Source organism: Calidris pugnax, unplaced genomic scaffold, assembly GCF_001431845.1.
Source record: "Calidris pugnax isolate Ruff unplaced genomic scaffold, ASM143184v1 scaffold20, whole genome shotgun sequence".
NCBI lineage: Eukaryota > Metazoa > Chordata > Aves > Charadriiformes > Scolopacidae > Calidris > Calidris pugnax.
In genome coordinates, this window is record NW_015094510.1 from 28,329,185 (window position 1) to 28,347,587 (window position 18,403).

At 37.0% G+C, this 18,403-nt stretch overlaps 1 protein-coding gene across 2 annotated transcripts in view; it reads right to left on the reverse strand.

Moving 5' to 3' along the window:
- Positions 1–18,403, reverse strand: part of DDX10 (DEAD (Asp-Glu-Ala-Asp) box polypeptide 10) — a 184,870-nt gene that overhangs the window by 129,876 nt on the left and 36,591 nt on the right. For both annotated transcript variants that reach the window (XM_014966204.1, XM_014966203.1), the window contains exons 11-13: positions 17,801–17,902; positions 9,748–9,835; positions 2,387–2,475 (exon numbers count right to left, since the gene is read on the reverse strand). In XM_014966204.1, the coding sequence (XP_014821690.1) occupies positions 2,387–2,475; positions 9,748–9,835; positions 17,801–17,902 (279 nt within the window). The remainder of the gene's footprint in view (positions 1–2,386; positions 2,476–9,747; positions 9,836–17,800; positions 17,903–18,403) is intronic.

The following is an 18,403-nucleotide window of genomic DNA, read 5'->3' on the forward strand; positions in this document are numbered from 1 at the left end:
CTCGCCTATTAAGATCTGCCCTTGGAGACTGCTGTATATATCTTAGTATTTAACAAAATAAAGTGCCTGAGATGTAAAATATTTCAAATCCCTGCCTCCTCTTTACCTTGTCTCCTATGCAGGAAACCAGACTAACTAATTATTCCTTTCCACCCTGTTGTTTGTTTACATTTTCTTATGTTTTCAAAGCTGTCCTTTGCAATGAAAAGACAAGTTTCTCTTTTATGCAAGCACCAAGGTTCTCCTTCACCAAACTTAAAGGCTGCCTATGTTAACACAAGGCCTCTGCAAGCCTTCCTGCAGCAAATTATTCTTGATAGTGATTTGTAATGAGAGGATACTGGAGAGAATACTAATGTACCATAGCTTAAAGGTGATCAATCTCTAGAATAAGTATGTGTATAGACATGCACACACACATTTTTTATTTTACATATATATTGTTTTCTAGATACATAACAACTTTACATAATACATTAAAAAAAAAATATCAAGAAGACTACTGCTTTTCTGCAGACTCAATCAACACAGCTAAAGAGAATCTCAGTGCACAGACATACCAGGCAAGGGAGCAATGGAGAAGGCGGGCAACAGCCTGACAGCCTGAAATGCAAACCTGACAGGCATTAAGCAGCCAGTTTTCTCTGCAGGATTTTTAGTGGAGTAGCATCTATCAAGCTAGCAGTAAATATCCACAGAAAGGCTGAAATATTTTTCAGAGAATACACACAGGAGGTAAAGGGAAGAAAGGCTTCTCATCCCAGGTTTTGCCATGAGGTTTTTGTGAAGAACGTAAACCAAGGTTGCTTCTGAATGCAGAATTCAAATGTACCAGACTTTGAGGGCCTTTCAGATAAATTAAGCTGACTGATCCACTGTATCAGCGATGTGCACTGCATTGAAAGCCAAAGGACTGCAGGGTGTATTTAGGTAGACTACCAGTCTGAAGAGTACTTAGAGCAGAATCCCGAAATTATCTCCCAGATTTATTCTCATTTTCTGACTTGGTGAAATACATGGAAGCGTAATCAAAGTCTTGACTAAACCTCTGCTGCTCTCTCCAAAAAACTGTCTAGTTTCCTCCATTTTAATACAGGAATGAATTATTAGTAACTTTGCAAAGCTAGGATTAGAAATGACTTTGATGAAGGAGTAAATCCTGGAACAGAAGCCTGAGAAGAACAGAACTGGACTACTCTGTCTACATCAATATCAGATGCTAGAAGGTACACCATGCTGAAAGCCAAAAAGAGGTGGTGGGATTCTGAAAATTCAGCATTACCACCATCTGTCAGTTGTTTTCTTAACACAATGGTTAAATTTGTGTGGTCATCGCTCTTAGTCCTCATCTTCTGCCACTGCCACTTACATTCAGCATAGTAAGATCTACAGTAAAGTTTTAAAGCTGCTGACAAATCACACCGGTAAAGGGGCAGGCTATGTGCATAGTGCAATCTTTCAAGTTTTTACTAGTTCTCCTTTTCAAAAATTTCTCAGTCCATAAAGAAAGCATCCTTTATAATAGGCTTACCGTCCTTAAAGAACATAATCATGTTAATTACAACACAGCACAGGAAGACCAGGTGTTCTACAGTCTAGTAATTTGTCACATTCTAGTTCATTATGCCACATGCTGACAAGTTTGAAGACTTAAGTCTTCTCTGTATGAAATTCCAGTGACATAAAATTAATTTACCATGCATCTTTGAGCTCCTTCCTGCTCCCTTCTGACTACCCTAAATCCCATGAGATTATTCAAAAACTTCATGTCTTAAAACAATCTCAGATGGTTGTCATCTGTAAAGTCAACCTGTCAAAATTAATTTCCCTCCCATACAAAACGTGGAATGGTTCACATATATGTACAGAAATTGACACAGTAAGAGATGCTATTCAGTCCAGTGCAGATGTTTCATCTTTATCAAGTGCACTGAATGTTCTCAAAAGTAATTTATGTCCAAGGAGCAATGTCCCAAATACACTCAAAAGGAGACTGCAGTGTATCATCTTTAGATACTCCAATTTCTTTTAAATAATACACTTTACAGGTTGGCATTTACCTACGAGGCTGAAGAGCAAACCTGGAAAAAAAAACTAACCCAAAAACCTATTGCTCTCTATTCTTTTGCTTCACAAGTTGTGTCCTCTACTGTATATAGCAAATGTACCTTCTGCTGTAAGAATTATTTATCTTTGTACAGATACTATACATAATTTCTATTTAGAATGCCTTTGAAAATATGCAGAAGCACAGCATATATGTGAAACTGTACATACAAGACTGCAATTCTATGTGCTAACATAGTCAAAACAACTATGTAAAGCTATCATATTGTGTTAAACTTCTCACTATACAGTTTTTATTTTCCAAGTCAATCATACTTACAGTGCATATTCTGCTAGAGGCAATTTGAAAACGTCAAATACTTCCTTATTCTTCATTAAGTAAACTGAACGCAAGTAGGATACAAAACACTGAAAGAAAAATAAAATTATTTAACAAAAAAAGAAAACATTCAATTACCAACACATGAAACTAACATTATACTGTTGCTCTAAACACAAAATAGAACTTCACTATTAAGTGGTGCATCGTTGATTTCAGACCGCAATTCTTTTACCTAATACCCATCAGCCAAAATATATTCTGTACATCACTCCAGAAGTGATGTGACTTCAAGTATTCAAGTATTTCATCAAATGCACATTAATTGGGTGAATTTCCCAATGGTATGTCATGTTATTTTCGCTAGAAAGAAAATATGGCAAATTAGTGAGGAGGAAACATCACTGATTCAATATTTTTTTTCCTCGCAGCTTTTCTGAATCTTACTATGCTTTTCTGACATCTGAATTATGTGGAACCAAAAACAGACCGTGTAGTTATCAATCTGAGGTGTCCTGACAATCTTTGCCACTAACAAAAGCGATCCAACTCAATGCAGCTACATTTCACTGTGGCCTGGGATAATTCATATTACCTTGCATTTGCCATCAGCCCATCACATACGTGCAGTCAATGAATGCAATTCATCTGAACAACATTCAGCAAGACCAGTCCAAGGTTGAAGTTTCAATTAATCATAGACTTTCACCAAGACAATTGGAAGCCCTGTATAACAGAATAACTTCATCTTGTGCTGTATTTTCCCTCCACTCTTTCCAAAAATGAAAGATTTTTCTTCTTCTCATGTTTCTTTTACATAGCCTATTCTGCCTATCAGCAGCAGCATAAATACTGGAATATTTTAAGTATCAGAAAGGATCCTTGGATTTCTGTTGTTCATAACCTAATTTCTAACACATGCCAAAACTCCTATCACAAGGCTTAAAGCAGCAAACACTAGTAACAATAGCAAATTAAGGGTTACACTCAGGCATACTATAATCACACCCTTGTTCTGCCATGTGCAGGCATCTGTCAGAGAAAATTATTACATTAACACTTCATGTGGAATATAAAATAATTGAAAAAAAATATTTCTTGTTAATCCAAGATAGAGGAGGAAAAGACCCAACACTTAGAAGCATCAATCTCTTATGGTGATTCTTTAAACGCATATAGGAGATTTCCAGAGGTGAAAAGAATTAGGCAACGTCATAAAGTCATACTTTTCCACTTGGCAAACTGAAACAACAACCAGTAGTTGTAAGGTGTGTAGAGCAAAGACATATACTTCTCAAGCTGCCCACCACCTCGTTACAGTAATAAATTTTCATTTGCTTATTTTTCCAAAGGCTACGTTTTTGGGTTAAGCTTCCCGTCCAGGTTGTCTTTCAATTATCTTTAGCAGTGGAAAGTGCTACCACAATCCATTCAGCTACCACCAACAGTGAGGTGTGGAATAAAACACTTGTTTGCTCACATTAAATTATTAATCATTTTAGAAAGATATTTAAATATCCTGGTTTCAGGTGGGATAGAGTTAGTTTTCTTTCTAGTAGCTGCTGTGGTTTGGATTTAGTATGAGATGAATGCCCATAACACATGTTGTTTTGGTTGTTGCTAAGTGATGTTCACATTAATGAAGGACTTTTTCAGCTTCCCATAGAAGCTGAGAGGGAGCAGAGACAGGACAAGATGGCCAAAGGAATATTCCATACCACAGACATTATGCTCAATATATAAATGTGGGGTTGGCCGGGCAGGCAGGAATTCCACAATCCCTGGATTGGCACTGGATTGGATGGGCTCGGCAATCGATCATCAGGTGGTAAGAGGGACTTGTATTTTATCACTTCATTTTGTATATTCTTTTACCAATAATAATAATAATTTCCTCTTCAATTACTGTTTTATTAAACTGTCTTTATCTCAACCCATGAGTTTTTTTTCCCCTTTCCCCTCCTTTTCTCCCTCTTGTCCCTACCCTACTGGAGGGAGGGCATGAGGTGGGGGGTGAGTGAGCAGCTTCCATGGTCCTAGTTGCTGGCTGGGGTTAAACGACAACACTAGAACCAAACAATTTGAACTCTAGAAATTTGTCAGATCTCCTTAATTTAATAAGCAATGACAAAAAGAAATTATCAGAGCTGCCTCTTTCACTGGAGTGACAGAAAAAAAATCACCTTAAACAAGAAGTGTCTTTCCTGTGAATATGAGAGTGGCAACATCTACAGATCTGGAGATCTGCTTGAGTCTCTACATGCCACAGGGTAGAAATCTCTTTCTGCCCCTTCCATAACCTATAAAGCTATCCACTTACGTTACTAGTATTCCTTTGGTACAGATGGTCTAGGAATTAATAAATGAAAGATATAGGGCAGAAACAGCATACCTTTTGAAGGTGTACAAAGCCCTACAATAACTAAGAATGAACAACCAAACGAATGCCAGACGTTCTAACTCACATCTATCAGCTGTCAACAGGATTCAGCCCACTAAGATTCAAAACAAGTTTTCAAGTTTGTCATGGACTGCATGCTGGATGGTATTGCTCAGAGTTCAAAGACACGAGCAACTAATTAAGATAAGATGCTTCAAAGAACATACAATAGTAATATAATGATGATTAAAGTCTTCAGCTGATCTCATTCTCTATTACTTCAGACATTCTGAACACCTCCAGCAAAAGATATACCCTACTCCAAGAAATTACACACAAACTAGGAAAGTTAGATACAGCATACAACAGATGACTTCTTTGATTTTTATTTTATTTCAATACCTTCACTTCAACCACAAGCAAATCCTAAAATACTGTCAGCCTAAACCTTTGCCTAAAATAAAACCTTCAACCTAAAATCCTGTCGTGTCTCTTGGGTTTTATTCAATTCTCCTCAGACTTTGTCACTCTGTGCGGACACACTGGACTGCTGAGGGAGAACAAGTTTAGTTCTGAACCTTTTCCTGCTCTTTTATCAATTGCTGTTGGCCACTGCGGTTTTTCCTTGTTTGATATCACTTTCAACAGGGTTTTTTTTAAGTAACTGAACATTAGAAAAATATTGTTTGAATTAATTTATACCATTATGGAAAATGTTCATATTGGGCATCAGAAACATACTACAGTTCTATTACAACAGTAACTAAAGGCCCCCAAAACCACCTGAGATTATTGTACAGGTACTAGAAATACATAAGGCAACAAGTACTGCAGTCTACTAATTTGCTGTATTTAAATTTTGATTTATTGATGTATTTCTTGGACAATTGTTCTAAAGGTTAACACACACACACAATTCAATTTATGTGTTGTTTTGACAGTATTCAAAGTAACAGGGCGTGACTGGAATCTGAGGCTGTAACACCCTGCACATCCCTCTGGGTGCAATGAAGAATTTAACGGACAGACATCACTTACAGTGTCCCAATACCCCTACGCAGTAACATTCAAATTAGCAAGAAAAACACATTCTTTTTTAAACTGTTTTTCAGAACTGGATGAATTGGCATATTAAATATTAAAATTACAAGAAGTGCCAAAAGGCAGCATCAGTCCATGAGAGGAACTGCAAAGGTTTTAAAGGAGCCACAATCTGATTCACCCTTTCTCTTTCCAAGCAACAGCAGAGGAACCGTGTCCTGTCAAATGAACCATGAAGCTTGTTGAAGCAATTAGGAATCAAGAATTCCCCCCCCCCCCTTTTTTTAAAATAAAGTAAAAGCATCTTGAAGTAAATCAATACGCTTAGAGGACACAATCACTTGGACCTCGTGCCCTCAACACAGTGAGCTATGCCCTACGTGAACTTCTGTGCATAGCTTTGCTGTTTCAATGCCATCCGATTCATTCAGGTAGGGAATTTACTTCTTACAAGTGTAAAGAATTTGGCAGCTTGCAACGGAGAGGCTAGACAGCACAACACCCACGCCTTTGAGAAATCCAGCATTCCACATAAGGATCCTAAGTCAGGATTTAATTTGCATTATTTTTATTGTTTTTTTTCATCTTATATGTAAGACTACTGGGGCACATTTGCATAGTATGTATCTGAACGCTCATACTTAAATCTTATTAAGGAGGGACACTGCTATGATAAAGCACTTGTCCATACTTCAAGATTTTCAAAAACTGAATGTATATGTGGTTTGTTTGCAAGATGACACTGCACTGCTACCCATAAATGAAAAATTGCAACAAAAATGGCTTGAAAGTGTAATTAAATGGCAATTTAAAAGATTTCCAAATTAATTTAAGTTTTTATTTGCCAAATTGACGGATAGCCCATGTTTGATTTTACTCTTGCACAATTTTTAAACTTTATCATTATTTTCTTTTGCCTGATTCAGAATCATCTGTCTCTGCCTCTTAAAAAAGCCAAAGCCAGAAACAGAGAGGTTTGTTAGTATTTTCATTCCCAGTGAGATGATGCTGCCTTCCTCCCACTCGCGTCCTCCCCCAGCCAGATGCTCTGTCACTTCTGATACAAATTGGTGTAACTGCAACTTCCTGTGCCAGTTGCAGAGGTTCATAATATGTCACCAGGACATCTGGCCTGTACAACGTCTGGATGAAGCTTACAGTGACATTCCACAAGCTACAAGTAAGACTTTGTGCACTACAAAAGCCTGGGATACCTAAACACCAAAAATAGTTTTAAAAGTGGTCCCTCAAACGTTGCCGAAGACATTTTATTCACAATGCTCCCACCGACTTCCTGAGGCACTTTAAGACTTTTTATTTAGGAAAGTAAGAATGACAGTCATCTGACCCACTGAGTGTCTCTCCTGCAGGCGTCCAAGCTCGGTCACGTCACACAGGCTGCCCTTGCAGTGCAAAGAAACCACCATTCACCCATCCCAAAGGGATTTTGAGGTATCTGTGTCAGGATGCATCCTAGAAGCGCCTATTCCTCTCTATCAGCTATAAATGAAAGCTCAGGCAGAGTAGCTCATGTAGGCCACCTAAAGTTCGGTGAGATGAACATCACCTTAAGAGTTTTAAATATGAGAACTTACCTATTTTTACACCTCAGTTCAGCAGAAAGGCTACAACTCTTAGTCTAGCTTTAAGCATTAATGATCCCCTTTTCATTTTACCCTATCACTCAGACTTACCAGAGCATCTTCAGGTGTCATCAATTCCCATGCTAGCTCAGACAAATAAAGGTATTTATACTAATCCAGGGTTTCTGCAATCTTTTCCTTGGGTAGGACTTGTATTTCTTAGGATTTGGCATTTATGTATTTCTGATCATTTGGCCTTGGTAGTGCTCTTTAAATTTGACCTATTTGTATTTTTTTAAAAAAGTGATCTAAACGATTTTCTTGTTTCTTTAATTATCTTGTCTCCCTGCATTTAAATTTGAACTCCTGATTTTTGCTTAGCTTAGAAGGCACTTGGTACAACTACAGAATTCATAGGCTCATGATATCCACACTTTGAAAACAAACAAGCAAGCAAAGCAACTTCCGAAAACCAACACATTCCAGCACTTCAGTAACACAACAAGCAAGGCTCTATCCCAAAGAGTTCCCAGCCTAAAGATATTAAAAAAACTAGGGATGGGTCAGTAAATATGTCTAGCGATGGCACAAAGCAGCAGTATGATGCCCAGAAATGGTTCACAGGCCATCTGCCATGGAAAGTGCCTTTCATAACTAGTTCATTCTAGTCCAGGAATCTACCTAGTTATTTTAAGTTTTCCCGACTTTCCCCAAACTTGCGGAAACCTTGGTGAAATTCCCACATTGCTCACAGTGTCTCCCAATATTAATCAGGGCAGCAAAAAATCCAATTCATAGTCCCATTTACATAACTCTCCATTTTACCTAGTAGACCTATGCTAAGCTATTTCACTTCTCATTGAAAACCAAATGAAAGTTAAAATGCTTTATTCAGTGCACTGGATCTTACCACTGAGAAAGGGCAAACTGTCATATATATATATATTTTTTTTTTTTATATAGATATATATGTATTCAGGAGATACAACAATAGAAATTGATTAAGGAAGTGGGCATGTGAGGCCTACATGGTTTCATATTTCTAAATTTAAAAATTTAGAAGCCAAGGAATGAGATCTGATACTTTTCGGTAACTTGTTTTTAATTATTATTATCTCAAAATTTTCTATCTCAGGTCCCCAAGAAAACTCCTCTGGAAGAGCTATCAATTTACCTAGCCCCTTCAATAAAAAGGGTTACTGAACAGCACACACTCCTATTCTCCATCGTACTATCAAGGATGCATGATGAAAAAAAAAAAAAAAAGATGTATTTTTACTGATTTAAGAGCTTCATGCTTTACAGAATCACAGAAAAGAGCCTCCACAGATTGTCTAGTCCAGGCCCCTGCTCAAGGCAAGGGCAGGTAGAACAGTCTGCTCAGGAACACACCAGCTTTTAATATCCAACAACAGAGCCTCTCTGTGCAACCTGTTCCAGTCTTCAAATACTCTCACAATAAAAGATGTTTCTTGGGTTTAAATGAAGTTTTTTGTATATAAATTTGTGCCCATTGCCTCCTCTCCTGCCACTGAACACCACTCACAATGGCTCCACTTAATTTATCTTCTCTCCTAATACAGGGGATACACCACGTGCTCAGTCATCTTTGTGGTTCTTCATTGGTCTTGTCTCCAGTATGTCCATGTCTGTCTTGTGCTGGAAGCCCAGAATCAAGATTTCTGTTCCAGATGTGTCTCACGAGGGCTTAGTAGAGGGGAAGGGAAGGATGACCTCCCTTGACCTGCCAGCAACAAACACTCTGCCTAGAGGTGCCCAGAATGCATTTGGCCTTCTTTGCTAGAAAGGCACATTGTTGGCTCATGTTAAACCTGTTGTCCACTAGGACAACCTGCTGCTCTAGGATTTTTTCTGTAAAGTTGCTTTCCAGCCATTTGGTCCCAGCCTGTACCGGTGTATGAGGTTACTCCTCCCCAGGTTCAGGACTCAAACAACTGGGAAAGACTCAAAACAGTAAAAACCCTCAAACAGCTGAGAAGCACTGACTACTAAATCAAAAATTATTTGCATACCTGAGACTCTAAAATAAATATGTTCCCACCTGTGCCTTAACTTCGGCCCAACTGCAGTAGGTCAGGTGGCTCTTCAGGGATTAGGGTCATAAACCCATGTTGAGCCCATGTCAACTCACACAAGCTGTAACAGGCACACTTGCCATCAACTGCTAACACATGATTATTGTTCCTACTGATGCCATGTTTTAAAGCTTAAAAATTAGAATAATTTAGCAGTTCCAAATGCTGCTGCTAGGGCATATATGAGCAGGTCAGTTATTCCAACTGCAGTTCTATTTGACTTGCTTGCCTCAAAAAAATATAGTGAAGCAGATGACTTACCCTTTGAGCTTTGTCTTTTAACTCCTGATCTTGTGCTAAGAAAGCTTGCAACCTCTTTTGGATGTCTGTAAGTTTTTCAGGATTAATTCTAATTAAAAAATAAAAAAGAAGAAAGTTAGCTTTAATTACTAGAACATGCAACTAGAAAATAAGCATCTATTAAGTCCTCAGGAGTGTCTTCACAACTTTTGCATTGCTTTCATATGCATAAAGCTATTCCCACTCTGAACAAGCTTAGAATGGAACCATATTAAGGATGAAGCATACGTTCCTCAAATGAATAATACAGACAAAAATGGAAGCTCAGACTTTTTATTCAGAGATAGCTTCCAGTGAAGATGGTGAAACTTCTTCCAAAGCAAAGTCAAAATCAGCAGTAAAGAACTTCTTGAATTTACAAAAATGCTGAGGAAAAAATATAGAAGCAGCATAATGCATTAACAATAGTTCTTTATACTGCGATAGCAGTCTTCAGAAGGAAATTCTCAGCATTTTTGAAAGCTGAAATAAGATCCATTGCCCTGGGAATACTGAAATTAAAGTACTTCTTTCTTACAGCCAGAAGAGCAAAAATAAAGGACAATGAGATTAAACAGATTTAAGAGCTCCTCAAGGTATTGATCAGGTGAATAAAGAACAGTGACTATTCTAGAAAGTGCCACCGAACCAAGTAAGAAATTACACAAGTCCTCTCCTGGACTCTGGATTTTTACATGTATTCCAACAATACCCACACTATTCCACGTTTATTTTCCCAAATCTTTTCTTATCGACTTCTGGTTTGGATTTGCAAGTGCCACCAAGCATATCATACAACCTACCAAACATGGCAGGAGGGTAGCCCTCAAGTAGAGGTCAAAAGACACACAACTACCACATTTCTTAATCTGGTTCTTGCTGCTGTGTGCCATTTCATCACATACTGTACAACAAAACATAGCCTTTGCTGAAGGAAATCAAGAAAAAAAAAAAAGTCAAAATCATGCTTCTTCACATAGCGCTAAGCCAGTCCAGAAAACATGACTGATTAAAAACCATTTTATAGTCATTTTTTGTAACATAAGCCACTGTGGCCGTCAATTATTCTTACTAAATACAAAAGCAGCAATTAAGCAAGGGGTTGGATGGCATTACCAAAGAATACTTTAATTCATAAAGACATTAAGCTTTATTCCCTCACCATTTCAATTTCTTATCTCTCTCAGATACAGCCAGTGGAAGGCTGTAGTGCACACAAAAGCTATTTAGCTACAGTTTTAGTGAAAGATCAAAAAGCTGAGTTCCAGTTTCAAGCCAGCAAATAATTTACTCTGAAAGTGTAAAGACATAAGAGAGAAAAGAAGAGGCATGAAAAATTCAGTGGGACACAAACTGACCAACAAGTCTTTGAAACGCAATGCAGGCTGGAATGTATACAATATACCAAAGATAGAATAAATAAATAGAGAGAAGGCTCTTCTAGATTTTATTCTATAAAACAAGATTAAGAAGGTGACAATGAAAATAATTATGATCCTAAAAAAGGAAAATTGGTAGGACAACAAAATAAAAACAGTGGTTTGCTTCACACCAAATTGTAGAAGGTACAAATATAAATTATACTACCTCACTGCAGAGGAAAAATAGGAGGAAGAGTAAAAAGGCTGGCTAGATGAAATCAACATGTTTACTATGACCTGAAACTCAAAAGGTTAAAGTAGTACCGAAGAAACATATAAAAAAAGCACAAAAACACTGGGATAAAGTAAGAATTACGAGCACAAAATGAGATACAAAAAACAGAGGGGATAGCACGAATAACAACAGGAAAAAAAATTTTAACCTGAACACCAGTAGTAAGACATCCCAGAGAAGCGCTGGATTGCTCTTAAGTTATGGGAAAGCTATTAAGGGATGACCTCAGGCACTTGAATTAGTCAATGTCTTTTTTCCCTTGTCTTCACTCAAAGTGGCAGCTACAATCAGACAGCGACCAACAGCTACAGCACAGTCCGAGCTCGGAATTGCAAATAACAGGTACTTTGATAAGTCAGCTGGGTCAAAAGAAATTTGCTCCATAGCAACTAGAGAGAAAGTCAGACCACTTTGAGTCATAGTTGTAACTATTCTTGAGAGCTCATCTCAAATAAAAATCCATGGGACAGAGCAGTACTCATCTTCAAAGAGGGCCAAAAAAAGTGAAGTTAATTAACTTTTTTCTTGATACCTAAAAAACAATTTATAAGCACCTAAAGAAAATAAGCAAACACACAATGAATGGCCAGCATAGCTTAGTCACAAACAAGTCTTAACTCATCAGTTTGGTTATCCTTCACAGCAGCATTAGCAAGCTTTAAGAATAGGATAGAAACAGCAGATGTCATCTTTGATGCCAGCAAAGCATCTGGCAGTTGCAGAGTCTCATAAGGTAGGGAAACATGGTCTACGAGAAATCTTTAAGCAAATGCAAAGCTGGCCTTGGAGCTGCACCTGAAGAGTAGTTGGGACGGTCAACTACTTACTGCTGTCACCGTCAAACTCAAAATGCATCCCGAGTTCCAGTTCTCACCCAGGCCCACTATTACTCATTTTTTTTCTGTGACTTGATTATTGTAGGAATATGATTCATTATGTAGAGGAGACAGTACATCACTGGGTCCCCAAGGACATGGGAAAATAACCTTAGACAAGAAGTAATCATATTTTGTTGACTGCACATGAATTTTAGTTTGAGTAATATGGTTGAAATTTGCAAGAAAACAGTTTGAAAAAGGCAGAAAACACAAGATACTTTCCAGATAAATACATGGCAAGATAATGTGGCATAAATCTGGGCCATGTCAACCAAGAATATGGTGCCCCAAGCACATTTTGAGGTTATGCATTTGTTAATGAATGAGTAAATTTGCAACACTGCATATCAAAAAAAAAAAGGAGTTGTAATACTAGATTCTCTCCTCTCCAATGCTGTATCATGACAACCACCCACTGCTGTCTTCGTCTCATGCTGGGATTCCAAAAATAAGAAAGCTAGTCATTGTTAAACTAGATTTTGGTTTTAATGAGTTTGCATGTGTTTTTTTTTTTTCCCTTTCTGAACAAATAAAACTCCTTATGATAATTATATACATGTGACTATTTGGAGAGACAAATATAGGAACTAAACACTGAAATGCATTATTGTAATTTATAAGGTTGCCTAACCAGCTAAGAACCAGTGAGCTAGAACCAACTATGCTAAGACTGGAAGGGGATTTTATGACATTGTCCGTCATTTTAACTAGGCCATTTCTTTCTTTTCTTACTTTGTGAGTACAAGTCTTGCATTTAAGGAGCTGTATCACTTTTTAAAACTGTTGTTTTGACTAGCAGTTGCATAAATGGCCGCACTTGACTATGCCATGATATAAATATGAACTGAGCTTGCTTGACCTTACGAACTGATCTGACAGCATTCTCCAAACTGCCTGGCAGAAGCACATTCTGCTTTCCTCTCATCCCCCCTGGTTTTAACATCAGCGCCGTTTAACTACATACTCTCTCTTGCCCTTCCTCTCCAAAGCGGAATTTAAACAAAACAGCTCAGCAACCACCAAAAAGATGATGCTGCCACGATGTAGCACAACAGTTTCCATATTCCAGCCAGCTTCCAAGCAGCAGCAGGTTTTGCTCGGTGCTCTCAGCCTGGTTACGCTGGACAATCTGGAAGGCTGGAGAGAGGAGGAAGAGCTGGGACCTAAGAAAGGCTGCTCAGAGATCACACCAGCAGAGCACGCACAGGTGCATAACCATGCTGGTTAGGGATACCAACAACTGTCTTACAGTAATGATGGTAATTGGGATGCAGCAAATTTTAATGTATTCTCTAGTATTAATATTACTGTGATGTGGAACACATCCAAGTACGCTCCGCTGCCAGAAAAAAAAAGGAATGTTGTTGTTGTTACTGTTGTTTTCCTTAAGATCACATTTTTTACATGATACTAAAGAAAACAATATTACATCATGGGTATCTACATACTTGCAGTTCCTTTAGTAAAATTTTCTAGACACAAGATTTCTTATGATAAGCCCTTAGGAAGCAGCCCTTATCTTGTTACTTAAAGTAGATGCGATGAAGTAGTCTCAAGGTATTACCAAAAATAATTTCAGTTTATAGCTTATATCTAAAACTTTGAAATTATAAACTCCATATAAATGTGTACCTAACACTTAATACTTTCAGAGTAGCTTTTTGCCATATTTAATTGCTCTAAAATACAATATTTGCTATTGCATATTTAACATTTTCTCTTGCTCTGTTTGAACAATGAAAAAGATATGTGTTGTTCAATGCACTACCTGTAAATCGGCAGCTTGTGCTGATTAGAAAAGTATGATATATTAACAGGTTCTACAGTGAGCCTAGATTTAAAATTGAAAACTAAGAAAACAGCCCAAATCCTAGCCTTTTGAAAAGGTATTCAGAAAAAGAAAAAAGCTGTTCTCCTCTCTCCTTCCAAATTATGGAACTGTTTTAAAACCTCTGTCTAAATGAAATAAAGAAATGTTAAGAGCTGTTTGTAAGAAAATACAAACCAAAGAAAGTAACAGAAAACTGATTCCTGCCATCCCTGTGCAAGATAACTGGTTAACAAGAACAGCAAAACAAACACTTTAATTGACAGTGGTGTTTTAGAAACAAAAAGCTTTCAGAATTAATTTCAGAAGTTTGAAGAATTAAGTTCTGTTGGCAGCAAACAATGCTCATTACCTTCTAACTCACAAGTTAAATCAATTCTTGAGACTCTATAATTAGGTGAATATGCACAAACAACACCAGAAGACTTCAAGAGAAGACGTGTAGCATGATCCATGTGTTGAAGGAACTTCAACGATTCATCAACTGACAAAACACACAAGGGTTATATTAATTGGGAAACTAGCTAGAAGTAAACAACATAAGAAAATTTGTAGTTTTTATGATTAATCTGGTTTGGATTCCACAAGAAATTACAGGGGTTTTTGTTTTTTTTTTTTAAGGATTTTAGTTAGCATCTTAGAATTACAATGCTAAACCATTTAAACCTTAACTACACTGGGCAGACAATTCTTAGTAAAAGCATTGCCCTTCATTGCAGTGTTGCAAATTCTACACGAAGTTTTACAGATTGAAAAACTGGATCTCAGGGCAGGCTGTTAAAATACACTGTTAATCAAAAGCACTGAGTTTGCTTATAACGATTCCAGTTAAGAATGTTACTTAAGTGTATTTATTATACATATACTCTAATGGCTTGGTAAAATAATTCATTTTTGGGGTGGTATCAAAAAAAAAAAAAAAACAGAGATCTTTCCATTGATGTGACATCAAATTAGCAAGAATTTGTGTTAAGAGAAGCAGCCATGTATGTCTCTCCAGAGACATATCTAACTTGGATTATAAATAGAAGACGCATTTATTTGGGGGCAAATGAAATATTTGCCACCTTAAAATTGAATTGTTATTCTGGTACAAAAATACAGATTTGGATTTGCACGAATAAATACAGGCTAAAGGGGCCTTTTCACCATGTTCGATGATAAGCTGTTCGAACAATTAACTGCATTATTCAAGAAGTTAAAAGCTTAGCTGTCAAAGAAAGGTGAAGTATTTGTAATATGCATGAGATCAGACATTCACTTAGTGAATATCAGAATAAAATAAATTATTTGAATAACTATAATTTTAAGAAGGAAAAATAAAGTTTGGAAAGAGAAAAAAAATTGCTTAGCCTGTGGGGGTTATACAACAGACCCTTTTAAAACACTGCAATGCTTAAAGGAAAAGAAAACATCAGACTTTAATTCAGTTTCCTTACTGATATTGTCTACATTCAGTTAGGTGGGTCTTTTTGTTTGCTTTTTTGTTGTTGTGGTGTGGGGTTTTTTTTATACAGCAACGTCAAAAGAAAACTTTAAGTACAGTTACACTTTTGGTAGTTGTTTGACTCCACTCTAGTCCTTATTTTCACTGTTTTAGCAAAAGTTGTCTTATGATTGAAGCTCATGCCTATTCTACACAAAACTGATACCTGTGTTTGACCAGGAAAAGTGTCTTTACTGGCTGCTGTGTACTGAGTTTGTTACACAGAAGCAGCATTCACAAGTGAAGTTCACAAGTGCCTCTGAAGTGGCATATCCCACATATCAAAAATACTTTTAAAAAAAATAAAATTAAACCTTAAATCTGGAAAGTGCTAGATGTAAGTTTCTGTTCTCTGCAGAAAAGACAACTTGTGCCCAGGTGTGGCATGTCAGGACTGATGACATCCAACTATGGTATCAAAAATGGCAATCCTCAGGAAATCAAACAGAATAATCAGCCTCGTGAAGCTGAACACCGAAGCACTCACAAAAGAATAAGACTCAGTAGGAACTGACAGTATTTTATGGTTATCATTCCAAGTTTTTGCTTCTTTTCCCTTCGCTATAGCTGGTTACAGAAGCCTTCCTTTTCATTGGTGAAAGCAAAATAAGAAGTTTGTTATAAGTCACCATCATATCAAATTGCAATCGACTAAGCTATCCTGACTTACTTTAATGCATCCCATTATTGAATTTACAAGAGAAAAAGCTAATGGAGTGAGAAAGATTCTAATTTAGTAGATTTTAATAATGACAAATCCCAAGGTATGTGTGCACTTTATTCCTTAAGTTTTGACATAAAAGTATATACAAAGTGTAGCAAAAAACAGATAACAATATAAGTAGTGCCTGTTTCTTAGAATCCAAAGAACAAAGTTTATTTAATTTTGAGCAGATCTGAAGGTTTAAGCAACAAGATAATGATAACCACTTAAAGTTTCACTGTACTTTGATTTCTTCTCAAAAACAATTATTCCACAAACAGTTCCTGCATACAGTTAACTATCTTCTTCGCTTAGACATCCATATCTTCACATTCCAACCACAGCTTTTCAAAGTAAGAGAGTCCTAGCCTTGCCCATACCCACTTGTACAGAAGCTTAACTTTCTACCTGGTCACCTTTCTGCGGATTTCTTCTAGCTGCACTCTACGATTTTTTTCCATGGTATAACTTTAACTGTGCAAGTACTCAAAATTGAGTCAGGGTCGTACCACATTTTATGGCTTGTTTTCAATTCTTCTTCCATCTTTCCTTCACATTCTGTTTTCTCTTTTGATTTAGCATTAGACTGACAGGCACAAAGAACAGTGAACACCTTCCTACATATAGCCGCTTATTAAGAAATTAGCACCAACGCTTTTCAGTGGTGTAGGTTTTTTCTATTATTTTTACAGTTAGGGTTTTTGTTTTTCCTATGTGTCCATTACTCTGCCTTTAATAGACATTGGAAATATAAGTGCTTTTTATTTTTACATGGTATCATTATATGCTTCTGCAACTCTACAAAAGAGAGATAACTTTGAAAAAGATAGCACAGACCTTTACAGGTCTCCATCAGCATACTCCCTCTGTTACATAAAATGACCATTTAGCCACGTCTTTTACTTCCTGTCCTTTAACTAACTGACTCAGAAAGATCATGACAAATTGGAGAAACAGTCTAGAACTAAAGAAAAGAAAGGTAAGAGAAACAAGAATGATAAAAGGTATAAAAACATACAAGGACAGATTAAAGAAATTGTTTAATCTGCAAAAGAAAAGAAGATAAAAAAGCACAAAAATGTTCACTTACAAAGTGTAGCTGCAAAGAGTAAGAGAATAGATAATTTGGCACAGGACAAAAGAAATATTTCACTTAAATTACTTACAAGGCTTATCAGACACTTGAAGAAAAAACCCTAATGGCAGGAAGTGTTAAGTATAGATGAGATCACTTTGGGACATTGGCAAGTTAGACAAGCATCTGATAAGAATGATGCTGACCCTGCGTTTGGGAAAGGAGGTGGAATAGGTAACCTCTCAAGGTCTTTTCCTTCTACAACACTATCGAAATCAAATTATTTCCCTTATTTGTCCAGCTCCAGGCAATTCAAGCACTTTACTCCATCAGGATTGTCATAGACTCATCACACATTATTCCTGTAGAACAGAGGCTGAATAACAAAGACAAACTATTATTCACTCACTTGATTTCACTGACAGGTACTTTCTTCTGTGCCAGCTGTTCCACCATGCCTTTTTCTTCCGAGGGAAGCAATACTAACAAAGCTTCACCACCTTCTTTGTATCTGATTGAGGGTGAAAAAGGAAAACACAAAAGAGAGACCTCAAGCAAACATGCAAAAAATACAAGTATTTGTTGTTTTTTTCAATAACCAATTAGAATTCACATTTGCTTCCTCATAAGCAGCCCAAAGAGCAGACAAAAACACTCACTTTACAAAGGCAAACCAGTTAAGCGACTTGCCAGTACCTCTAGTTGAGCTGATTTCAAAACAACACTTAGAGCACTAAACATCTGGGACTAAGGCACAGGTTCAGATCAGTGGATCTTTTAATCCCTAAATTAGAAATATTTCTGTAGTAGTCAAATGGCATTTGATCAAAGCTTACAATACTAGAAGGTCTAGCTACTTGTATTCAGCCTTTACCAACAGGCAAGTATTAACACCTGGTAACATCTGATTCTCCTTTGCACATCCTGCAAGCGTAAAGTTTAAGAAAGGAAAAGTGCCTTGATCCCAAACAATTCCTACTTGCATGTTTAATAAAGGCTACTTTTCTAACAG